This window comes from Staurois parvus, unplaced genomic scaffold, assembly GCF_062004578.1.
Source record: "Staurois parvus isolate SC_StPar_1 unplaced genomic scaffold, SC_StPar_1.0 ptg000498l, whole genome shotgun sequence".
Taxonomy (NCBI): Eukaryota; Metazoa; Chordata; class Amphibia; order Anura; family Ranidae; genus Staurois; species Staurois parvus.
The window spans coordinates 706,462-732,623 of record NW_028318294.1 but is presented as its reverse complement, the minus strand read 5'-3'; the positions used below and the strand labels follow the sequence as shown (position 1 = coordinate 732,623).

General features: G+C 43.5%; 1 protein-coding gene across 1 annotated transcript; it reads left to right on the top strand.

The window, feature by feature from the left end:
- Positions 1 to 8,533: 8,533 nt before the first annotated feature.
- ARL2BP (ARF like GTPase 2 binding protein) lies at positions 8,534 to 25,244 on the top strand. The gene is made up of 8 exons (XM_089689789.1): positions 8,534 to 8,596; positions 9,747 to 9,802; positions 12,222 to 12,284; positions 13,270 to 13,331; positions 14,704 to 14,810; positions 19,564 to 19,649; positions 20,228 to 20,324; positions 24,340 to 25,244. Exons 3-8 carry the CDS (start codon positions 12,247 to 12,249, stop codon positions 24,415 to 24,417), a joined length of 468 nt encoding a protein of 155 aa, XP_089545915.1. The 5' UTR covers positions 8,534 to 8,596; positions 9,747 to 9,802; positions 12,222 to 12,246; the 3' UTR covers positions 24,418 to 25,244.
- Positions 25,245 to 26,162: the final 918 nt, after the last annotated feature.

The following is a 26,162-nucleotide window of genomic DNA, read 5'->3' as shown; positions in this document are numbered from 1 at the left end:
CAAGCAGAACCCTTGTGTGCTTCAGCCCCTTACAACTGAAATGTGTAGTGGTAAAGTGTAATTTATTTCAAATGTTTGACCTTTTCATTTTCTGAAAAGGTGACCTAACACCCTACACCCTCTTCGACCCCGCTGGTACTGCTGTACTTATCTCCATGGGTGGTGAACTGTCAGCGTCCATGCAGCCAATATAGTGGTCTGGGGATTTGAAGCCCCCTCTATTCTCTTTTCTTTCTTCAGTGCTTTGGGGATGTTTTAGATCGAATCTGATTGGTCAAAGCTGACACAGAACATCATTCTGATCTGTCCTGGAATAACTGCAGAAGGAAGGAGGGAGAAAAGAGAGAATTTCTTGCTAAAAACAGAAGTTCCCAAATGCCCCTGAAGAGGCAAAGGTATGCTTAAAAACAGTAGCAGTTGATAAGCAACTAGACCAGGGGTAGGCAACCTGCAGCTCTCCAGCTGTTGCAGGACTACAAGTTCCATTATGCCTCTGCAAGTCATAGCTGTAACTGTCAGTTTTGTAATGTTGCAATGCCTCATGGGAAATGTAGTTCCAAAACAGCTAGAGAGCCGCAGGTTGCCTACCCCTGAACTAGGCCATTTAAAAATTTTTAGGAGGGATGGGGACCATTGCAGTGCATTACTAGCCATGCATTTTGAATGGGCTGTCAACATCCCACAAATTAACTTTTAATTCATCTGTGCATTGTGGTGTACTACTATGCAGGCGCATTGGGGAGCCATTCAAAAGGAATGGCAGTGCAACATGGTTTGTTGCAAAGTAGTGCCAATAGGAAGGACTACTACATAGGCTACATAGTTAGTCTGGCCGAAAAAAAAACAACAAAAGTCCATCAAGTTCAACCATAAAAAATAAATAACTGTTATATACAGTGTTTTTACTTCAACTTCAACCATTTACCACTGACATTCTTTAATGGTGGTAATTGTCAGAGATGGTGAATACAGTTGTTCATCTTAAACTGTTTGTAATTGAGCGCTTCGACATGTGGATTTAATTCACTTACCATAACTGCTGTAGTTTGGAGAGAAGTGAGACGACCATTATCTACAGCAGGCACACGAGGTACATCAGCAGCAGTAAGTGTTTCATCTCATGCACTAGTTTCTGTCAAATAATGATAAGCAAACTTAATAAATTACTTTGTTTCATTTGCCCTGGATTTCAGCAAAAATTGGGACAATGGAAAAAGGCAAATCAACGTGGTTTTTAAAAGGTGCAATAGGGTTTTAATGGCTCATAAGGTAGGTGTGTGTGTGATATAGATATATATATACATACACACACACACGTACACACAGTAATGGCCAAAAATATTGGCAATCCTGCATTTCTGTCAGATAGTTTCACCCAAGAAATTGTTCCAATTACAAATGTTTAGGCATTCTCATGTTTATTTCTTTTGTTTGTATTGGTATCACACAAAAAAGTGGAAAAACAAAAAGCCAAATCTGACACATTCCACACAAAACCCCAGAAATGGACTGGACAAAATTGACACTTTCTCAAAATTCTAAGAAATAATTGCATTCCAAGTTAGTGATGCTCCTGTAATTTTGTAACTAAACTCACCTGTATCAACTACCAGGTGCTGACAATATAGAAATCACACCTGTTCCTGTGTCCACTGCGCACAACATTGTCAGGAAGTGTACAGCCCATGGCACTGTAGCTAATCTCCCTAGACGTGGATGAAAGAGAAAAAAATGATCAAAGATTGCAGTGAAGGATTGTTCGAATGGTGGATAAAGAACCTCGATCAACTTCCAGACAAATTCAAACTGACCTTCAGGCACAGGTTACAACTGTGTCAGCTCATACTATACGTCGCCATCTGAATGAGAAGGGACACTATGGTAGAAGACCCAGGAGGACCCCACTGCTGACAAAGAAAAATGGGGCTACACTGATCGTCAGGGCACACTGATCATCAGTTCCCTGATGATCAGTGCACATGTCCCCTCCGAGGAATACAGATTACCGGCTCTCCTCTCCTCAAGAGCTGTCAGCGTGACAGCTCGTAAGGAGAGAAATGCCGATAACCAGCATTTCCCTGTTTACATGCGATCAGCTGTGATGGGACACAGCTAATCACATGATCGAGCCAACATCTTCAGCTCTTTCCGTGGATCGGTGATCCGCTGTGTCCGAGGGTCCAAGTGCACCGCCGATCGCCACGCTGCATCCTCCCAGAATGAGAGAACCGCCTTGCACCCGTCATTGGACTATATGGCGGTTAAAGAAAAAAATACAGTCCCTACAGTCAAACATGGTGGAGGTTCACTGATGTTTTGGGGTTGCTTTGCTGCTTCATGCACTTGATGTCTTGACCGTGTGCATGGCATTATGAAATCTGAAGGCTACCAAAGAATTCTGAGGTGCAATATAGGGCCCAGTGTCAGAAAGTTGGGTCTCCATCAGGGGCCATGGGTCTTACGGCAGGACAATGATCCAAAGCACACATCAAAGAGCACAAAGAAATGGTTTCAGACAAAGTGCTGGAGAGTACTGAACTGGCCAGCAATGAGTCCAGATCTCAATCCCATAGAGCACCTGTGGAGAGATCTCAAAACAGCAGTTGGGAAAAGAAAGGAACCCTTCCAATCTGAGACACCTGGAGCAGTTGGCGAAAGAAGAGTGGTCCAAAATTCCAGTAGCGAGGTGGAAAAAACTCATTGATGATTACAGGAAGCCACTGATTTCAGTTATTGTTTCCAAGGGGTGTGCTACCAAATATTAAATTGAGGGTGCCAATAATTTTGTCCAGTCCATTTTGAGGGTTTTGCATGGAATGTGTCAGATTTGGCTTTTTGCCTCTCTATTTTTTTTTGTGCCATACCAACACAAACAAAAGAAATAGATATGAGAATGCCTAACACGGGCAGCACAGTGGCTAAATGGTTAGCACTTCCGCCTGGCAGTACTAGGGTCGTTGGTTTGAATCCCAGCCACAGCACCTCCTGCCTGGAGTTTGCATGTTCTCCTTGTGCCAGCGTGGGTTTCCTCCGGGTACTCTGGTTTCCTCTCACACTCCAAAGACATGCTGGTAGGTTAATTGGATCTTGTCTAAATTGGCCCTAGTATATAGTGAGGAACAGAAGTATTTGAACACCCTGAGATTTTGCAAGTTCTCCCACTTAGAAATCATGGAGGAGTCTGCAATTCACATTGTAGGTGCATTCCCACTCAGAGACAGAATTTAAAAAAAAAATTCAGGAAATCACATTGTATGTTCTTTAAAGAATTTGTCTTGCACTGCTGAACATAAGTATTTGAACACCTGAGAAAATCAGTGTTAATATTTGGTACAGAAGCATTTGTTTGCAATTACAGAGGTCAAACGTTTCCTGTAGTTCTTCACCAGGTTTGCACTGCAACAGGGATTTTGGCCCACTCCTCCACATAGATCTCCTCTAGATCTGTCAGGTTTCGGGGCTGTCGCTGAGCAACACGGAGTTTCAGCTCCCCCCAAAGATGTTCTATTGGATTTAGGTCTGGAGACTGGCTAGGCCACTCCAGAACCTTGATATGCTTCTTATGGAGCCACTCCTTGGTTATCCTGGCTGTGTGCTTCGGGTTGTTGTCATGTTGGAAGACCCAGCCACGACCCATCTTCAATGCTCTGACTGAGGGAAGGAGGTTGTTGCTCAAAATCTCACAATAAATGGCCCCATTCATCCTCTCCTTAATACAGTGCAGTCGTCCTGTCCCCTTCGCAGAAAAGCACCCCCAAAGCATGATGTTACCACCCCCATGCTTCACAGTAGGGATGGTGATCTTGGGATGCAACTCATCCGTCTTTTTCCTCCAAACACGACGAGTGAAGTTTAGACCAAAAAGTTCTACTTTGGTCTCATCTGACCACATGACTTTCTCCCATGCCTCCTCTGGATCATCCAGATGGTCATTGGCAAACTTCAGACGGGCCTGGACATGTGATGACTTGAGCAGGGGAACCTTCCATGCAAGGCATGATTTGAAACCATGACGGCGTAGTGTTCTACCGACAGTGACCTTTGAAACTGTGGTCCCAGCTCTCTTCATGTCATTGACCAGCTCCTCCCTTGTAGTTCTGGGCTGATTCCTCACCTTTCTTATCATCAGTGATACCCCACGAGGTGAGATCTTGCATGGAGCCCCACCAAGGGAGACTGACAGTCGTCTTTAGCCTCTTCCATTTTCTAACAATTGCTCCAACAGTTGATCTATTTTCACCAAGATGCTTGGCAATTGCCCCGTAGCCCTTTCCAGCCTTGTGGAGGTCCACACTTTAGTCTCTGGTGTCTTTTGACAGCTCGTTGGTCTTGCCCATGGTAGTAGTTGGCGTCTGACTGACTGTGGGGTGGACAGGTGTCTTTAAAGAGCTCAGACAGGTGCTACTAAGTTAGATTAATGAGTGGAGTAGAGGTGCACTTTTTAAAGACACAGTAACAGGTCTTTGAGAGCCAGAATTCTTGTGGTTTCTTAGGTGTTCAAATACTTATGTTCAGCAGTGCAAGACAAATAAATTCTTTAAAAATCATACAATGTGATTTCCTGAATTTTGTTTTTAAATTCTGTCTCTCAGAGTGGGAATGCACCTACAATGTGAATTTCAGACGCCTCCATGATTTCTAAGTGGGAGAACTTGCAAAATCGCAGGGTGTTCAAATACTTCTGTTCCTCACTGTATGAACGTTAGTTAGGGACCTTAGATTGTACTCCCCTTGAGAGTCAGGGACTGATGTGAATGTATAATATACATGTAAATGATGGCGCTATATAAGTACCTGAAATAAATAAACTTGTAATTGCAACAATTTTCTGGGTGAAGTGGTGCATTATCTGACAGAAATGCAGGAGTGCCAATATTTTTGGCCATGACTGTATCTATCTCTTGCTAATTCTATAGCTAGCTTCCTGGGCACCATGTCTGATACAAGTGAGCGCCTTTTCTTGCCAGTTTGTCCTTACAAGGTAGATTGACTTTTCACAAATGTTTTCATTGGTTGGGGTATGCAGATAAGATGTACATAACATATCTGTACGCATAATAGGGTCAATTTAAACCTGAACACGTTAACCAAATAGCATGACTTTGGGAGGAAGCCCACATGAGCACAGGGAGAGCATGCCAAACCCCTGCACATGGTGTTCTGGAAAGGATTTGCACCAAGGACCCCAGTGCTGCAAGTGCTAACCACTAAGCCACTCTTCTACCTTCATTAGGTTACAGTCAGAAGCCCATTTTAACATCCTGGATGGATTTTTGTGCCAAAAAATAGCCTTGTTTTTTTACGTGTTCACAGGAAATAAAGGCTATAAAGAAGCGTTTAACCACTTCCCGACCGGCCGTTGTATATAAACGGCCGGACGATGGCACTGCAGGGTCGGGTGGCCGTTCATAAACGGCCTCCTCGCACCCTGCTTGTGCGCGCTCCCTGGGAGAGCGCGCAGCACCGCGATCCGGTGCCCGCTGTGTCCTCTGGACACAGTGAAACACCAATAGTTGGACGGGACCTCTGTACGAGGTCCCGATCATGTGATCACTGATTGGCCAATCAGTGATCACATGCAAAGTAGTAAGTAAGATGTCACTTGTGACATCATTGCTTACTACGTGTGAAATCTGTGAATGATCACAGAGGTCACATGGTACAAGGCTATTCACAGCAGCCTTGTACCATGTGACAAGCTGTGACCAATCACAGCTCTCACAGTATTTCTCAATGAGTGCAAGAATGCAGACAAAGAGCAGGAGAAATGATTGCTTTTACATCCTATATGGGTGTAAAAGCAATCAGTGTAAAAAAAAAAAAATCTTCATCACCCCCCACAAGTAGTACAGTGGCCAAGATTTACGATGAAATATTATTTATTTGCAAAATTTTTGTTAAAAAAACACTTTTTTTCAAAATTTTTGGACTTTTTCATTTACATAGCAAAAAAAATAAAAATCCCAGTGGTGAATAAATACCACCAAAATAAAGCTTTATCTGTCTAAAGAAAAATGGTAAAAAATTCATTTGGGTACAGTGTTGCATGACCGCGCAATTGTCATTCAAAGTGTGATACCGCTGAAAGCTGAAAATTGCCCTGGACAGGAAGGAGGTAAAAGTGTCCGGTCTGGAAGTGGTTAAAAATATAAACAACCATACACAAAAAAGGGGAAAACACAACTGCAAAGAACAGTAAATAAAATAACCTCCACTGTATACAACCCCACTAAACAGGAAAAAAAATAAAGCAATTTACATTTATACAACTCAGTGATTGAGACTGGGAATTTCAGCTATTTCACATTATTGAACTTTATGAAATCAGTCATTTCATGGCGAAATCGATTTGCTTATCATTAATGACAAACATGAAGTCTATGGAGGTTGATTTACTAAAACTGGAGAATGCAAAATCTGGTGCAGCTCTGCAGAGAAACCAAGCAGCTTCTAGGTTTTATTGAAACTTATGCCCCGTACACCCGATAAGAAAATCCTACAAAAAATTAGGCGGAACCACTGATCGAAGGATTTTCTCTTCGTTGATGAGCAGGATGTTTTAACCGATAACAATATTGTGAAAAAAAAAAATCCGGTTGAACAGCAGTGAAAAATTTGGTTGTTTCGTTTTCTATGCGGTGGTATGACGGTCATGTGAAAAAAATGAAGCGCTATCACGCATGAGCGGAAACAGAAGATGACCCGGATGTCTATGTCCAAGGAATCTTCATAAACACGAACGAACAATCCAAATGTTAAATGTAGATTGGCCTAATGAGATAATGAAAGCAGAATTCTGCAGATTATATTTTATGTATCACTATTTATGTATATAGGTCATGTAATAAACGATATTATACTCATTGCTGGGAATTGTGTATATCGTTCGTTCTGGCCGGAAGGGCGTGGCTACAAGGTCACATGCACACCGCATCACTTCCACTTATACGGAAGACGTCACTACGTATTGCCAAACGAACAATTTTTTGGTCGATTTTCTAATCATGTATTCCTACCTTAAAACTGGAGCATTGCGAAATCTGGTTCAGCTGTGCATAGAAACCAGCTAGCTTCCAGGTTTTATTGAAACTAAAGCAGGCCATAGAGGAGTTGAAAACCAGCCGTTTTTTAAAAAAAAACAAAAAACGAAAAATTGGTCGTTCAATAGGCCGATGTTACCACCAACGGTAAAAAAAATTGGCCAATTTTCTTCCCGTCTACGGCCGGCAATTAATTACTTCTGTCCCTGCAGAGAGCTCCGCTATTATATTTGACCTGAAAAAGTATTGCGGTTGCAACAATGTATCTATTTGTATCCATTTCAGATAGATGGTTTTTTTGGATACAAATAGATACATTGTTGCAACCGCAATACTTTTTCATGTCAAATATAATAGTGGACTGGAATTCTTTTTCTTATTTTTTTCTTCATTATTTTTTCTTCTTTTTCTTCTTCTTTTTCTTGCAGGTCACGGCTCATGCGCAGATTTTTTTATCGGTAAAAAGATCGGCCGATTTGCCCATCATTACCATGAAAATCGGCCGATCGGCAAAATCTGTCAATTTTTTCCAACTTTACTGATCAAAAAAATCTGACAAAATCCAGAAAAATGGCCGACCAATTAACGGTGCAAAAATCGGCCGATTTTCGACCAATCTATGGCCTGCATAAGGCCCCTTCCACACAGGCGCTCCATCTGTCCGTTTACAGATTAAAATCGGACACCCATGTATTTCTATGGACTAGGGGATGTAAACGGATGATCACCTGTTTACATACGTTAATGTCTGCATGTTTCATTGAATGGAAGAGAACCCTATATTTCTTCCACAGAAAAACCCGGAACGGACGAAAAGCGGATGGAAATGGATCAAGGCGGATGAAAAATGGATAGAAACAGATAGAAAAACGAACGGAAACTCATTCGTTTTTTTTCTTTGACAACACGTGACTGAACCGAAGAAAATAAACAGAACGCCGTGTGAAAGGACCTCGAACTGAACAAGCTGAAGTCAGAAGCCGATTGGCTTCCATGCACAGCTGCACCAGGGATCGGTTTAGTAAATCCCCCCCTAGGTGTGTGTAGGGGGGAGAGGGAACTGTTGTGAAGTGGCGGGATGAGGGTTCACATTCATTTATAAGTTTCACTGCCTATATAATGTGTGTCAGCTACTATAATATGGGGGGGGAGAAAGGGATGGAAGGGGAGAGGATAGGCGAGACAGGGAGGTGTTGGGGGGGGGGATAAAAAAGAGAGGAGAGAAAGACAACCCCGCCAGGCTGCCATGCTCAGCACACACCGAGGATCACCGACTCAGCCAGGCGCCTGATATGAAAACTGGAGCCACACTCCTCCCATGATCCAACTCACTGACTCCGCCCCCTTCCCCTCAAGGCGCTCTTCTCCTTCCAGGTCACATGACACCCTGAGTAATGCCTTTGCATTGCTATAGCAACGCCTAACGGCAGCTCCGTTCCTCTGATTGGCTGCTTTACAAAACGTTGAGCTATCCGTTGTTCTCATTGGCTGAGTGTCTTACTTCATTCCGGAACTAAAAGTTCAGCTAGCAGACAGAGCAGGTTGGTGTTTGACGGGTGAGTAGGTTGTATGTGTGTGGACGGGGTGATGCTGGGTGAGGGGTGGAGGATGGGCGATGCTGGATGAGGGGTGGAGGATGGGCGATGCTGGGCGAGGGGTGGTGGAGGAGAATGGGTGATGCTGGGTGAGGGGTGGTGGAGGAGAATGGGTGATGCTGGGTGAGGGGTGGAGGAGAATGGGTGATGCTGGGTGAGGGGTGGTGGTGGAGGAGAATGGGTGAGGGGTGGTGGAGAATGGGTGATGCTGGGTGAGGGGTGGTGGTGGTGGAGAATGAGGGGTGCTGGTGGAGGATGGGTGATGCTGGGTGAGGGGTGGTGGTGGTGGAGGAGAATGGGTGAGGGGTGGTGGAGAATGGTGGTGAATGGGTGAGGGGTGGTGGAGAATGGTGGTGAATGGGTGAGGGGTGGTGGAGAATGGTGGTGAATGGGTGAGGGGTGTTGCTGGTGGAGGATGGGTGACGCTGGGTGAGGGGTGGCGGTGGAGGATGGGTGACGCTGGGTGAGGGGTGGCGGTGCAGGATGGGTGACGCTGGGTGAGGGGTGGCGGTGGAGGATGGGTGACGCTGGGTGAGGGGTGGCGGTGGAGGATGGGTGACGCTGGGTGAGGGGTGCTGGTGGAGCATGGTTGACGCTGGGTGAGGGGTGGCGGTGGAGGATGGGTGACGCTGGGTGAGGGGTGGCGGTGGAGGATGGGTGACGCTGGGTGAGGGGTGGCGGTGGAGGATGGGTGACGCTGGGTGAGGGGTGGCGGTGGAGCATGGTTGACGCTGGGTGAGGGGTGCTGGTGGAGCATGGTTGACGCTGGGTGAGGGGTGCTGGTGGAGCATGGTTGACGCTGGGTGAGGGGTGCTGGTGGAGCATGGGTGACGCTGGGTGAGGGGTGCTGGTGGAGGATGGGTGACGCTGGGTGAGGGGTGCTGGTGGAGGATGGGTGATGCTGGGTGAGGGGTGCTGGTGGAGGATGGGTGATGCTGGGTGAGGGGTGCTGGTGGAGGATGGGTGATGCTGGGTGAGGGGTGCTGGTGGAGGATGGTGATGCTGGGTGAGGGGTGCTGGTGGAGGATGGTGATGCTGGGTGAGGGGTGCTGGTGGAGCATGATTGATGCTGGGCACTAAGCGTTTACACCCTCCTTTTGTGTTTTTACAGTTTCTGCTGTCAAGGTCCCCCAGTCTGAGGAGGGCTGTATCGGCAAGCCATTACAGGTGGTGGAGGTGCTACGTTCTGTATGTGTATGCCTTCTGAGCGCTGAAGTGTTGGTGTATTTGTGGTTTGGAATCTTACAGTTTGTTTTCTTCAAAAAAAGTCACAGCCTGAGTAGAGATGCCTGTCACCTGCCGGCATAGGCACCGTTAGGGCTCGTTCACACTTGGCTGTTTTGCCAACGCTTGCCAAACGCCCCTATAGCGTTTGGCAAGCGTTGGTCCGGCGTTTGCGGAGCGTTTTTAACGCTCCGCAAACGCTGCATGCGTGGTTTAGCAGCGGTTGCTAGGCGTTTGCTGAGCGTTAATAACGCCCCACAAATGCCTATAATGCAGTTTGAGTGGTGTTACCGCTCCGCAAACTCCCCGCAACCGTGTCGCAAACGCCGGGCGGGCGTTTGCGGAGCGGCACCATAGACGGCACCATAGACGAGAATAGGAGGCTTCAAAGACCAGAGGCGTCCGTTTTGCCGCGACGCGACGCAAACGCTCCGTTAGAACAGCACCATGTGCTGTAATGTGCAGAATTGTCCGAGGCATCTGGGAAGCGGTAAAAACGCTTCTCAAACGCCTCTCTGCTGCCTGCACACAACGCTAGTAAGAACGTAGCCTTAGGCTCCATTCACATCTGTGTGTTCCAGGAACGCCCGAAAAAAACACATGTCATGCCGTTCATTTTAAAGGCACCCTAAAGGTGGTTAGGAAATGTGCAAACCAGAAAGCAGCAAAATGCTTCATGAGCTACATTGCTGTGCGTTGGGCAGCCCATTCAAGTGAATGTCTGGCCTTTGTCACATGCGTTTTTTAAAAAAATTGTGAGAAATCCATGTTTTCCTGACACGCAGGTATGAATGGGGCCTTAGGGCTCATTTACACTAGCACTTGGGGAGCACTGAAACCATACGGCTGAGCCAATGGCAGCAGCCGAGGCTGAACACATTCAAAGCAAAGCATTGTGGCCACAATAGAGATTATACCCCCTGATGTTCTTGGCGGGCACTACAGCCTCCTGAATGGATCCAATTAATGTGAACAGCGCCACAGTGTGCAGAACACATGTGGTTGAGGTGCAGTAGTCTGACATTTAGGGGGTTAAAACGGGGTGAGGAGGCAGTGCAATACCTCCCTCACCGCTTGTCAAATGCTATCTGAAGAGTGATCTGAACGTGGTTTGCGCTAAATGAGGTCTTACCCTCTGTAGAGGAAGCAGTGGTCTCTCCGCAGAGCTCTGATGCATCCTCTGCTGTAAATGAGTTCTTACCCTCTGTAGAGAAAGCAGCGGTCTCTCTGCAGAGCTCAGCTGCATCCCCTGCTGTAAATGAGGTCTTACCCTCTGTAGAGGAAGCAGCGGTCTCTCTGCAGAGCTCTGATGCATCCCCTGCTGTAAATGAGGTCTTACCCTCTGTAGAGGAAGCAGCGGTCTCTCTGCAGAGCTCTGATGCATCCCCTGCTGTATCCCCTGCTGTAAATAAGGTCTTACCTTCTGTAGAGGAAGCAGTAGTCTCTCCGCAGAGCTGTGACTCATCCCCTGCTGTAAATGAGTTCTTACCCTCTGTAGAGAAAGCAGTGGTCTCTCTGCAGAGCTTTGACTCATCCCCTGCTGTAAATGAGGTCATACCCTCTATAGAGGAAGCAGTGGTCTCTCTGCAGAGCTTTGACTCATCCCCTGCTATAAATGAGGTCTTACCTTCTGTAGAGGAAGCAGCAGTCTCTCTGCAGAGCTCTGATGCATCCTCTGCTGTTAATGAGGTCTTACCCTCTGTAGAGAAAGCAGCAGTCTCTCTGCAGAGCTCTGCTGCATCCCATGCTGTAAATGAGGTCGTACCCTCTGTAGAGGAAGCAGTGGTCTCTCTGCAGAGCTCTGATGCATCCCTTGCTGTAAATGAGGTCTTACCCTCTGTAGAGGAAGCAGCGGTCTCTCTGCAGAGCTTTGATGCTTCCCCTACTGTAAATGAGGTCTTACCCTCTGTAGAGGAAGCAGTGGTCTCTCTGCAGAGCTCTGATGCATCCCCTGCTGTAAATGAGGTCTTACCCTCTGTAGAGGAAGCAGTGGTCTCTCTTGAGAAGTCTGATACATCCCCTGTTGAGTTGGATTACAAATCTCTTGCTGCCTACTGATTAGAATGCTCTAGCTCTGACACCACAAGACAGCATTGAGCCATATGGATGTACTGATTTCTTTTACTATCTGCATTAGTGAGCATTCAATGTTCAGCAGGAATTTGTATCTGGGGCTTATGTCTATGTGGCTACTGAGAAATGAAAATGTTTTACTACAAGACCTGGGTGGAAACTGATGAAGGCTCTCCCTTGTGCTCTGTGCTTTCTTTCTCCTTTTATCAGCCTGTATGTGTAATATGTACATAATAAATACAACCATCAATAAACATTTATTCATTTTCTCCTCTTTCCTTTTTTACAGGCTTGATAGTTGGAATAAATATAACATGGAAGACCTAGAGGAAGAAAATTTCACTCTGTCTGTGTAAGAACGGTGCTAAGCACACACTTTACTACTCGACTTTACTATCTTGTTATCTGAAAAACTAAACTCAATCATTTTTATAAATATAATTTCATAATTTATAAATAGAATTGATCTTCAGCTCACTAAGGGGTTTGTTTATAATAACCATTTGCTGTACAATTGTCACAGCTGTCCTGAATAATCCCAGTAATTTATCCAATGTGTTTTATTTCCTTTGATCATCAGCTCCATCTACTGGCCGTAATGCAGCATTTTCACAGTCAAGGTATTTCAGGAAAATACTGCATTGTGGCCACTATATGGAGCTTACAATCATGGGAAAGAAGCATAAGACATGCTACATGGGTTTTCACAACGACTTTGACACTTGTATAGCGCTTTTTGTTTTTTTTTAATAAATGGACCCCTGTGACGTATTCACACATATTCTACCCCATATAATTTGGTACCAGAAGTACTGATTGTCCCTCGAGGAGGAACCTGTTTGTGGAGGCACTGACCTCACTTCTGGTTGTGGGATAACCAGCCTCATGTGTACCAAAAGTCAGGATTTCCAGACCAGACACCCCTATACAAATGGGCTTTTGTCATTTGTATAATCGGCAGGTTGCTTGAGATAATTTCATAGTCCTATACTGCATAAAATGTTTGCAGCTTTTTCAACTTCTTTGTGTAATTGTGGAAGATTAGAGCTGATTTATATCTAAGCAGTAAAGGGCCACTTGGGAACAGTGGGGGTCCTACAACCTGCAGGAGGAGTTATTGATGGTTCTCTCCAGACCTCTGTGATGCAATGTTTTGGTACATCCGGTCTCCTGCGTGTAACAATTTGGGTGCATTTTACATAGACTGCCGTAGTAGGTATCCTCCAAGGACAACTTGTCTCCGCTCTCAATCCATCCTTTGAAAAGTAATCTTAGATGTCAATGAGCCCTTCTATCTGAAATGCTAATTGTGCTAAGCATGTTTCTCTGTGTTCCAGATCATCCCCCAAGGATGCTGAGTTTGATTGTGTGGTGGGGCATTTGGAAGACATCATAATGGGCAAGTATCGACTTTTTTTGTCGTCATGTGTTGTGGGGTTTTTGTTTTGTTGTTTTGGGGTTTTTTCTTTTGTTTTTGTTTTGTTTGAGGGAAGGCTTGTAGAATTTTTTTTTTTTTTTTTAAAAACATTGTCATTTTGCCCATTCAGAGCAAAGGGATAGGCTCTCTTAATAGAACTCCACACACTGATGCTCACCTTCCCCACCACTCTGTTCCCCTGTCGGAACTGAGAGTCCAATCTGTGTGAGCCATGTTGATACAAGTAGGATAAATGTTGATCTTCTCCTCCTCCCCCCTCCTTCTCCTCCCCCCTCCTCCTCCTCCCTCCTCCTCCCTTCGTGAAAAATAAAGCTAAATTAAAGTTGAACTAAAGCTGGCCATACATGGATCAGAATTCGGCCATTTCAGCAGGGACCGGCTGAATTTTGATCCATGTATGGCCACTGCAGTTGAACAGAAGTCGATCTACTGATCAACTTTTGTTCAACTACCACGTTTGGGGGGCGGGGGAATATCTGCTCGATCAGCGCTGCAGCCTATAGACTGCAGCACAGATCTGTGTATTTAGACACTGGGCAAAGTCCCCCCACTGTCAGAATACAAACGCTTTTTTTTTTTCTTTTTCATTTTAACTTTCTAGTTGAACAAAAAAGCTGACCCATGTTTGACCAACTTAAGTTGCATGTTCCTCCATACCTGGAACCGCTAGGAGTATCCTGTGAGCTCTAACAGCAGTGGGGGAGTGTGGCAAAGATGAATATTAGTGGAAGAAGGGAAAAAGGGTTTCAAGAGGACCTGTCTCTTTGCCCTGAACATCAGTATAGGCTGAGGAACATATTTGAACGAAACACTTTGCAGACAAAAATTGTGAAAATGTATTAGAATGTACTTCTTTTTTGGTCTTTTAGCTAGGTGTCTCATCACACAGCAGAAGCAAAAGAATGTTATGTCGCTTGTGCTTTTAACGCAAAACATGTTGTCACTTTCACACCTGCAAATCTATATTGTATTCCAGCTGTTTAATTTTTCGGTTTTGCTCAGACATTCCATTTCTTATTTGCTAGTTTATTTACATTCACAAACTACACTGAATCTGTAAAATGCAGACCAAGCGTTCAATCTAACTTTCTTGAAGAAAGACACTGCAATGGCTCCAAATCATGGGGAAAGTCTCGGGACACAGAACAGAATTATGAGTCTGCAGACTACCTAGAAGTACTGTGAAACGCCTGTTTTGATTTTTGGTGCAGCAGATTATACAATGCTCTGAAATTTGCCATATTTCCAGTGTTTCCTGGGCAGCATTTGCAGATCACTGACTGATGTTACTGCCTGCTGATGATTTTTCTCACATTTGCTTTTTTTTTCTCAGATGATGAGTTCCAGGTGCTACAAAGAAATTTTATGGACAAGTATTATACAGAGTTTGAGGACACAGAAGAAAATAAGCTAACCTATACCCCAATTTTTAATGAATACGTGAGTTGACAATCCTTTTTGGAGCTTCTGCTGTCCATTTAAACCTATCACTTTAGATTTCCTTGAAGCATGAGGCATTGCAGTCTGGCACTGCATAGGCATCCCTGTAATGTGACATCTTGTCAGTTCTGCTCACTGGAGGGGGGAATCATTACACATACCCTGAATGAAAGTTCTCAACATTTCTGACTGGTGGTGTGGCTGCCCAGCTCAAGGATTCAGAGAGTAGAGCTGAGTGATGATACCAGTTCTGCCAAGTCTAACCTACTTGTATTGGAACAGTCTTTTTGATGGTGAACCTGAGCTGCCTTTAAAATGTTCCCAAAGTAATAATGATGCTGCAGTACCCCTTGACGCCGACGGCCCACAAATATGCGGCCTCACGGAACTGGGCTTTTTTCCATGGGGCTGCATATTTGCGTACCTGTCTTTGTGCTGGGAGCGCGCCGCACGGCACGCTCCCAGCACAGAGACCGCGGTGTCACTGAGAGCCCCGGGTCCCGTTCTAACAATCGGGACCCGGGACTCCCAATTCCGGGTCACGTGTTCGCTGTGATAGCCTCTGATTGGCTATCACAGTGATCAGTCACTGTGCAGCCCGACCCCCTTGTTTTTTCTCTCTATGAATGGAGAAGAGAGATGCATTGTATCTCTAACTCCTGACATAGAGAGGTAAAAAATGTTTGTAAAAAAAAAAAAAAAAAAAAGATCGATAAAGAAAAATACCTAGATCAAGGTTTGATCTAGTTCCATGGCCAAGGTTAGTGTTTGGGTCGGGGTCAAAGGTCAGGGCCAAATGTCAGGATTTAAAAAAAAAAAAAAAAAAAATTGGTATCAGTGTCTGTTAGCGTTTAATGTCAGTGTGTTTTAGGTAAAAAAAAAAAAAAGACAAAAACAAAATGCGTACTATTGTTTCTGGGCTGTACTACAACAAATAACAGACACATATATGGTATCACTGTGATCGTCAAGAGCTGGAGAATTTATTTTGGGTTGTTCTATGGAGGTAGGTTATGGTCCTAACAAGAAACACACAGCTAAATAGAAAAAAAAATGATTTTTTTTTTTTTTTTTTACTATTTTGGGCCAGTTTTCCTTTGACAATAAAAAAAATTAGCAGCTATCCATTACCATTTTACCACCAAATGAAAGCCCAATTTGTCCTGAAAAAAAACTAAAATCCACCTGGATGTACAAAGTAGTTGTGATGATATGGACTGTTTTACTAACACATGTCAACGTTGCAGAATTGAGCTTAGGCATTTAGATTTGTTTTACCCTTAGGCATGAAGGGGTTAATCTTCAGATTGCTATAGGGCCCCTCAGATCTTTGACCAAGGCTGTACACAAAGCCTCATCGTATCTTCTTTTTAAAAGTTAATGGCTAGGTTCACCTGTATGAAATAATTCGTAAATGAGCATATTTTTGCAGGAAGAAACATGTACACTTTTCTATGTGGGTGCAGTGTCAGCCTCCTGCAAACTTTTATCTTTTCAATTAATAAGCTGGAAGAGGTGTCAATGGACTGAGTGTGCTGATTGCTGCACTCATGTTCAGTTGACCACTACAAGTCACTGCTGCAAATGGAATTGTATCTTATTCATTCATAAATCTCTGTGAATAAATAACTCCCACAGCCACGCCAATTTCAAAGTGACAGAGCTGTAAGGTAAAAGAACCCCCACACATTGCAGGGTAAGGGGGCTCTGAGAGTGGGAAAGCAGGTACTTAGCAACATGTTAGCTCCTTTTTAAGCAGAGCTCCACCCAAAAGGTGACGTTCCTCTTTAAAGACTGGTCCCCCGCTCCCCATTAAGGATTGGCACCTTTTGGGGGCCGGGGGGGGAGCGGGTACCAGAATTTGACATGTACCCGCTCCGACTTCCGCTCCGATCGCCTAGGCGATCAGAAGTGGAAGGTGTCCTCCCTCCCCGTAGTCTTTTGGGACACTTGACAGGTCCCAGAAGACTACAGGACCATTCATGAAGTGCAGCGCTACTCGCGCATGCGCAGTGGGTACCCGGCTGTGAAGCCACAAGCTGTCACAGCCGGGTGCCCACACTGAAGATGCCGGTGCCCAAGGAGAGAAGACGGCCAGGGGACACACCGCAGGACCGAGGGACGGGTGAGTGTGTGTTTTTTAAAGGTCAGCAGCTACAGTTTTTGTAGCTGCTGACTTTTTTTTTTGACAGCGTGAGTGGAACTCCGCTTTTAATACAGGTGTAACATGCTCTAAAATGTGAATTTAGCCTTTTAAAGCGGACTTCAGCCTCTGCCGTCAGTTTGGCAAAGTTGTCCTTTCTGGTACTAAAATTGCTTACACTGATCTCCGTGCATGCTGTGTGCTTCTCACAGTGTACATTAGAAGCTGCAGCATGTTAGATGGGACCTGCCTCCTTTCCTGAATGGAGAACATCCAACATTATGTAGGTTTTTTTTTTTTTGTTTTTTTTCCTGGCCTGTCCTTCTTTTTTTTTTTTTTTTTTTTTTTTTTTTTATTCAGTTTCGATTCTTTTAATCATGGAGGTTCAGCATCATGTGTAGGTGTTACCTAGGGCAGTCTACATACAAGTTTAGCCTGCCTAGGAATGCCCACGCCTCCAGACTGGCATCCATCCATCAAGCATTTTAATAATTGCATAACCCCTCTCAAGAGCCAGTCCACTTCTTGCTTCAGAACTAAGGGTTCTTGAGAGGCACACTGAGGGAGGTTGCTGGGATGTTTTAAGGGAAGCTATGTACAGAACCCTGCCTACCACTCCCAACAACCATGATCCTCCTGAGTTGCACAGAGAAGTACAGGGACCTAGTGATGACATTGATGGGTCTACAATAAGGTGTCTGTGTCATTTTAAGGGAGAAGGGTGGAAACAGGGATGGCAAAATATACAATGATTAAACTTCAGCATTAAGCCCCTTCCCTTCAGAGCTAAAGTACTCACTCGCTATTTAACAATTAAAGTGAGTGTCCAGCCACATTTTTCAGTTTTGAATGTAGTGGGGGAGATTAGAATCCCTGTTATGTTTTTATTGCTATCTGGGACTCTATTATAGAAATGATAAGAAACAGAAACCACGGGATTATCCAAAGGCAAACCTTTCACTGACAAATAGTATCAGTCACATGTAAGCAGCCTTTGTCCAGCTCATGATGCCAAGAGCAGTGTGGTTGACAGCCAGGGCCCCCATGTACACCGTGTATGCCACATTGTATCCTTGGTAAGCCACGGTCCTGTAGTGCCCTACCCACAGCGAGAGATGGAAAGCCAACGGCACCTACGGTCGCATCTCTTGCAACAGCTGCTTTGGCATTTCCCACCTAAACAAGAGAGGCTTAAAGTGTTACTAAACCCACAACTGTAAAATCAGTCTGTATATGCAGTAAAGCATGCTTGTTATACTCATTGTGGAACCTAAGGGGTTAATCCTCTGCATTGTGTAAAAAGGATGTTTGATGTTTTCTCTGATCCCTCCCCTCTTTCATAGTCCCCAATCCATTTTTCTAGGGAGAGTGCATGTGGTCAACACAGGGCCAATCAGTGCTGTACAGACAGAGGGTTAGGGTTCCTGCAGCCTCATAGGATAAACAGGAGAGAATGAAAACTCCACCTACAAGCTTTAATCAGTGCTCTGCTGGACACTGATTGAAGTCACAAGACTGCTCTCACTGCTGATGAGCTGATGAGAAAAGGTATTTATCAGTTTATATTTACTAAAATAATTGCATTTCCATGTTCGGTGGGAGACCAGATATAGTGAATGCAGGGTCCTGGGTTTAGTAACACTTTAAACCATAGTTTGAGCTTATGCAGCAAAAAAAGAAAGCACCAGATTCCTTGGCAGAGATCTACACACAAACAAAAAAGGTAGCTATACTCTCATGAACTTCAGCATTGTCGTCCTCAGACTCCCCAATCCAGTGATGCTGGATGGTAACTCGAGTCATTTACAACACTTCTTGTAAGTCTAAGACTCTGCCCCTGCCATGAGCTCCCAAACTCCGATAAATGAAGAATTGAATTTGCATTGCCTTCTTTGAGTAACTGCACTTTGGACCGCATTGCATTTTGACTGTTTTGTGACATTTTAATAGGTAACTATAGTATTTATTAAGTGTCCCCATTTGACTGTCTCTCCATAAAAGCCATATACCTACACGGATCTTAGATATGATATTCATACATTTTCAATGTCTGTGGCCATGTTGCATAGCCTGAAAGAAGATGGGTTCTCCCTTCTGCTCTTCTAGACATATTTTGTGCCTCTGCAATACCACATGGCCTGGCTCACAAGTAAATGTCATCTGTATTCTGGTGTAGGTCACAGTCAATCTGATCTGAGGTTTTGTGTAGGTGCATATGGCTTAGATGTGGAGCAGGGGGTGGGCAAAGGGAGCCTGTCTGGGAGACCCAGATTTAATATTAACCACTTGCCTACTGGGGCACTTATACCCCCTTCTTTACCAGGCCAATTTTCAGCTTTCAGCGCTGTCGCACTTTGACAATTGTACCCATATGACATTTTTATCACACAGAGATCCCGTACAGCGATTGGTGTCCCGGGAGCTCACTCGCTCCTGCACTACTCCTGTCCGGCCGTTTATGTACATGGGCCGGATGAGAAATGGTTAAACTTTAGCTCAAGACACCGCTTTGGTCAACTGAAGAGGAATGAAAAGTTGGTTTGCATGTAAAGCTTGATTCATGTTCATATGAAACTGATTTTATTATCTTTTTTGTATGAATTTTTTTAGATTTGCTTAGTGGAGAAATTTATTGAAGAGCAATTACTGAAACGGATTCCAACTTTTAATATGAGTGCTTTCATCTCTACCTTACAGTAAGTTCTTCACTGACTTTTTTTGAGGTTTTTTTTTTTTTTTTGGGGTTTTTTTTTTTTTTTTTTAGAAATCGTCAAATAGCCTGTGCAGAACCTTACAATCTTTGCAATCTGTGTTTTTTTTTTTTTTTTTTTTTTTTTTTTTTGCAACTAACATGTAAGTGTAATGAGCAGTATCTGATTTTCTGCGGGACCTGAATATCTCTGGAGTCCAAACCCCGACAACTGCCATTGGGGTTACAACCGAACCAATTGACAGTCATATTGAGACAGATATATACTGCATGAGACACTAAGGGATGTGATTTCAGTGTATTTTTACTGTTTGTTTATTGAACATATTTTTATGGATATGTCTTTGTCTCAGTTGATGACCCTGTATGTGTTTAGCTGTGAATTAGTTCCGTTGTGGTCCCAAAGGCAGTTTGTTGGGGTTTGAGCTGGGGGGGGGGGTTGTAATACTAATAACCTCTACAGTATATTGCCATTTCCTTTTTAGTTTTACTTGTTTTTATTTCTAGAAGATATAAGTGGATGCATAGTGTTTCATAACGTGATAAATGTGATTTCTATTGCAGATCTCACCGTCAGGAAATGGCTGGGGACATATTTGATATATTACTCACTTTCACAGACTTTCTAGCATTCAAAGAAATGTTTCTTGATTACAAAGCTGTAAGTGTTTTAAAACGATGGGCTGTGTTTATAAAAACTAAAACAAAAGAAAATGGGGAACCACTTGGACTTTCAATTGCTTACCAGCCCAGTAAAATTGGGTTCTGCCTGCCATTGGCAACGCAGATATTTACTTACATTTTGAATACATTAGCACCATTATTATGGGTTGATCTATACCAGTGATGGCGAACCTTTTTGAGCCCGAGTGCCCAAACTGCAACCTAAAACCAACTTATTTCTTTCAAAGTGCCAACACTGCAATGAAACCTGAATATCGAGCTTTTGGTTTAGAAAAAACAACTCGTACAGTAGTGCAAACTAATTAACAGTACAGGGATGACCAGAGACTGCGGACACAGTACAGGGATGACCAGAGACTGCGGACACAGTACAGGGATGACCAGAGACTGCGGACACAGTACAGGAGATGACCAGAGACTGCGGACACAGTACAGGAGATGACCAGAGACTGCGGACACAGTACAGGAGATGACCAGAGACTGCGGACACAGTACAGGAGATGACCAGAGACTGCGGACACAGTACAGGAGATGACCAGAGACTGCGGACACAGTACAGGAGATGACCAGAGACTGCGGACACAGTACAGGAGATGACCAGAGACTGCGGACACAGTACAGGAGATGACCAGAGACTGCGGACACAGTACAGGAGATGACCAGAGACTGCGGACACAGTACAGGAGATGACCAGAGACTGCGGACACAGTACAGGAGATGACCAGAGACTGCGGACACAGTACAGGAGATGACCAGAGACTGCGGACACAGTACAGTACAAATGGCGGCCGGGCGAACACTTCGTCCCTCAGGGAGGACGCCATATGCCGTCCTTCCCGGACAGCGCTTTGCGCATGCCCGCAGGGCCGCGCTGTGGCAAGATCTGTCACCGGCCGTGTACCTCGGACACAGCGGATGACAGATCTGTGTACCAGCCCCGTTGCCAGTACCATGTGACCTGCTGTGACCAATCACAGCAGGTCACATGATGGTTGTATACAATGGATGGCTTCCTTTCATGTCATCCATTGTATACAAGTGTCTAGCTGTGAATGGTCACAGTGATCACATGCACAGGCTGTGCCAATCACAGCCCATCTGTGTCATGTGATTTAGCTGTGTCCAATCACAGCTAATCACAACAAAAAAGCCCTGAATGAATCAATTTCATTCAGTTAAATGCTTGCTTATAGCAAAGAAATTCTTTGCTATAATCAATCAGATTGTGTTTAAAAAAAAAAAAAAAAAAAAATACTAATCACTTCCCCAAAGTAGTACAATGTTACTGTTGAAACATTATACTACTTTGGTCATAGTGCAATATAAAATTTTTTTTTTTTTTCGTACTGTCACCAGTCAGTGTCCCTGATCACTGTCACACCAGTTATATGCTGACACTGTACTGCACTGGTGACCGTATGTATATAAAAAAAAATTGTGAAAATGTTTTTAAATTCTTTACTTTCCAAAAAATTACAACTTCAAAAAAACTCGACATGCCTCTTCTGAAATACGTCGGACTGTCTACTTTGCAACAAGGGGTAATTTGGGGGATATCTGTACTGTTCTGACATTTTTGGGTCTCAAGAAATTAGATTGGCTGTCAGTACTTTTCAGATATATCTCATAGTTTGTGAACCTACAGACTAAATAATAAATACTGTTTATTTTCACCAAAGAAATGTAACAGAATACATCTTGGCCTAAATTTTTATAAAAAACTGTTTTATTTGCAAACTTTTATAACAGAAACAAAGAAAAACGTGGGTTTTTTTTTTTTTTTTTTTTTCTTCAACATTTTCGGTCTTTTTTTTTTTTTGTGAAGTTTAGCAAAAAATAAAAACCCCAGCGGTGATTAAATACCACCAAACGAAAGCTCTAGTGTGAACAAAATTTTAAAATTTCAGTTTGGGTACAGTGTTGCATGACTGCGCAATTGTCATTCAAAGTGTGAGAGCGATGAAACCTGAAAATTGGCCTGGGCAGGAAGGGGGTATATGTGCCTGGTATTGAAGTGGTTAAAATTAGGCCAGGGAGTAAAAAAAGATGTTATTATCTACTATGCTGTGAAAGTGTTTGTATAGCCAACCTTTGTTATTTCAGTCTTGGACATGGTAGGGAAGAGTTAAAACACCTGTCAGTTTATTTTTTGCTATCTGTGTCCTGTTGGGGTGGTTTACCTTTTATTTATTACAGGGACTTATATAGCGCCGTCAATTTACGCAGCGCTTTACATATATATTGTACATTCACATCAGTCCCTAACCCTGAAGGGGTGTACAGTGTAAGGTCCCTAACTCACATTCATACATACACATACTAGGGATAATTTAGGCAGGAGCCAATTAACCTACCAGCATGTCTTTGGAGTAGAGACACAACAGTCTGTGAGAGGAAATTACTACAACGTAAGGGAAATTATCATCTTGAACAGTTTTAAGGGGCACATACTGGTGAAGATTCTGCCCACCTTTTTGTTGTGGTTATTACTGTAATTTTTGAATTCCCCCCAACACTTTCTATTTTGGTGACAATGGTAACCAGTACAAAAAATGGTAATGTAATGGGATCACCTATGGCAATAAATACTTGACAAGGGTTCTAATACTTTCTTATTTAACCTAAAATGGAACAAAAAATAAATAAAAAGCTTCAGTTATACCACACGCGACTGGTACCTAGGCAGAATTGCTTATCCTTGCAACCAGTGCTGGTAAAGTGCCTTTTTCAAGTAAAAAAATAATCACCCCAACAAAAATATTACCTGATCACGGCGTTTAACCAGAAGAAAGCTCTCCCAAGATCACATCTGCAGTTACTTAACCAATAGCCTACCGGGCACTTATTTCCCCCTTCCTGCCCAGCCCAATTTCCAGCTTTCAGCGCTGTCGCACTTTGAATGAAAATAGCGCGGTCATACAACATTGTACCCATATGAAATGTTTATCATTTTTTTGTGACAGAGCTTTATTTTGGTGGTATTTAATCACCTCTGGGTTTTTTATTTTTTCTTATAACCAAAATCCACTGAAAATTTTGAAAAAAAAAGTTTTCTTAGTTTTTCTTATGAAATTTTGTAAATAAGTGATTTTTCTCCTTCACTGATATGCGATAATGAGGCTGCAGTGGTGGGCACTGATAGGCTACACTGGTAGGTGGCACTGATGGGCATTGACAGGTATCACTGACAGGCAGCACTGATAGGTGGCACTGATTGGCATTGATAGGTGGTACTGACTGGCTGACATGGGTGACACTGAAAGGCAGCTCAGATGGGCACTGATATGTGGCATTGATGTGCACTGGTAGGCACTGATATGTGGCAATGATGGACACTGGCACGAGGTGGTAATGAGCACTGACACAAGGCACTGATGGACACTGACAGGTGACACTGCTGGGGCTACACTGATCATCAGTGCCCTGATGATCAGTGTACATGTCCCCTCCGCGGAAAGCCGATTACCAACTCTCCTCTTGAGCTGTCAGCGTGACAGCTCGAGAGGAGAGAAATGCCAATTAACCGTCATTTCCCTGTTTACATGTGATCAGCTGTGATTGGACACAGCTGATCATATGACCAAGCCGACATCTTCGGCTCTTTCCGTGATCGGTGATCCGCTGTGTCCGAGGGATACAGCGCACCGTCGATCGCTGCAATCCCTGAGACGCGCATGCGTGGTGAGAATGGGAGGATGTCATATGAAATCCTCCCAGAACGAGAGAACCACCTTTCGTCCGTCATATTACTATATGGCAGGCGGGAGGTGGTTAAAGGATAAGTTAACCTTTGGGAACATGTTACATGTTCCACCTGTTTTTCAGGGGGAACATGCAACGTTCCCATAGCCCCCCCCCCCTCCCCCCCACTTAGGTGTTGGATACACATTTTACATTGCTCTCACACAACCAGCATTGTTTATTGAAATACAGGGCATTTAGTATACATCAGTATTGAACCCTTTTAACTTCTTGTGTTCTGTTTTCTACAGGAAAAGGAAGGAAGAGGTATTGATTTAAGCAGCGGCTTAGTGGTGACACCTTTATTCAATTCATCATTATCTTCTTAATAGAGTCAATCACAACTAGGGAACAGTCCTGTTTTTTTGTACAATTCTACTCTCATTCCTCTGCCTTTTCAGTGTATGCTGTGTGTCTTCTTAGAGTGGACTTCTCACTTTAAAGGAAGCCTGTGCTGAGAGATGTGTGGAGGCTGCCATTGCTAAGATGCCTTTTTGAAAATCTTATTTGTCTGGCTTTTCAATGTTACTTCTCTGTATTTCCATGGCTGCATTCATATTCCAGGATCGTGACTTGGAACATACTTTAAAATGCAGGTATAGCCAAGTGTGTGTTGTTTTGTTTTTTTTTTTAAATGGAGTATGGAAGGGTTAAAACACCTGTCAGTTTATTTTTCCTGTCTGTGCCCCATGGGAGAGAATTCCCTTCACTTCCTGTCCCGAAGATACTACGTATAAGAAAAAAAAACCTTATGGGTCTTGATTGCAGCAAACTGGAACATTACACGTATACACCCAAGAAAACTTTTGATTTAAAAAGAAAAGAGAAACTTTATTGCATAGACATGCTTATAAGAGATGCATAATCTTCTGTTAAAAAGGCATTCACTCTGAAAAATGAGTCAAATGACAAAAGCTTTCTTCGCAAAGTGAAAAGACACCCAAAAAAGGGAGAGTTACCCCGACACGTTTCAATCATTTCACATTTTTGATCTTCTTCAAGGGGGCATAGATACAGAAGAAATTTCTAATGGACACATAGAGATAAAGCCCAATATGTATATATCAACAAGTAGTCGATGGCATTTATATCATACCATGATATTTCGTGTGTGTGTGTGTGTGTGTGTGTGTGTGTGTGTATATTTGTCAGAGCAAATGCCTTTAACAGAAAATTATGTATCTATAATTATGTCTATGTAATAAAGTTGATATAGATAGCTATATATATATATATCTCTAATATTTAAGTTTTCTTGGCTGTATATGTGTAAAGTCCCATAAGGGGGTTTTTCTTCTATGTATCCATTCAAGGACGAGCAGCCAGATACTCGACCTTACTGAAGATACTATGTAAAGATAGAATCTCTACAGTAAACTGCAGATCCCCTCTTAGTCGTATACAAATGGGTGTCCCAGTTGGAAGAAGTTCTTCCTGATCGATCAAAAAAAAGTTTGGGTTCTATATACACTTTAAGGCAGATGATCAGCATTTTCAGAGGGTTGTCAGTAATGTGAGCCTCTGACAGGTTTACTGTAATGCTATATGGGTTTTAGTGTGTTGTCAAAGCATCTAATGCCATGGTTGAGGCTGTACTTGGAAGGTTAGGTTTGGTTTCATTCTGATTGGCTGATGGGAAGAGAACTTGAGTGAAGAATACAGGGCTATATGAAACGTCAATGTTTTCTAAGCGTGCCTCCCGCTCTCTTCCTGTAGCAGCACCAGTGCCTGTGACACCAACCTCGGCCTCCATACACTGTCTTGATAGCACACCAACAGCATCAAAAAAAATCTTTACTTTGCCAACTGTTCCCTAACCTCTCCTCTACAGCATTTTATCTACTTAAAAGTGACTGGTCCACTCTAAAGGACATGAACCTCTTTGATCTGATGCTTTTTATAAGAAGTATTAATGTTGTCTCTTTAAGGTTTGCCCTAAACAGACAATATTTGAAAACCCGTTCTGTATCTTGGTTTTAAAATTTATGGTGCATTTCATCTTACTGTTTGAATTTGTATACATCTTATACCAGACATCCTATTAATATATGTTCCTATATTCATCACATTTCTA

Bases quoted from the DNA above. Each gene is read 5' to 3' on its own strand.
- ARL2BP (XM_089689789.1), top strand. From the start codon at position 12,247: ATGGAAGACCTAGAGGAAGAAAATTTCACTCTGTCTGT. The intron at 14,811-19,563 runs GTGAGTTGACAA...GAATTTTTTTAG, and splicing joins CCCCAATTTTTAATGAATAC to ATTTGCTTAGTGGAGAAATT. The intron at 20,325-24,339 runs GTAAGTGTTTTA...TGTTTTCTACAG, and splicing joins TGTTTCTTGATTACAAAGCT to GAAAAGGAAGGAAGAGGTAT.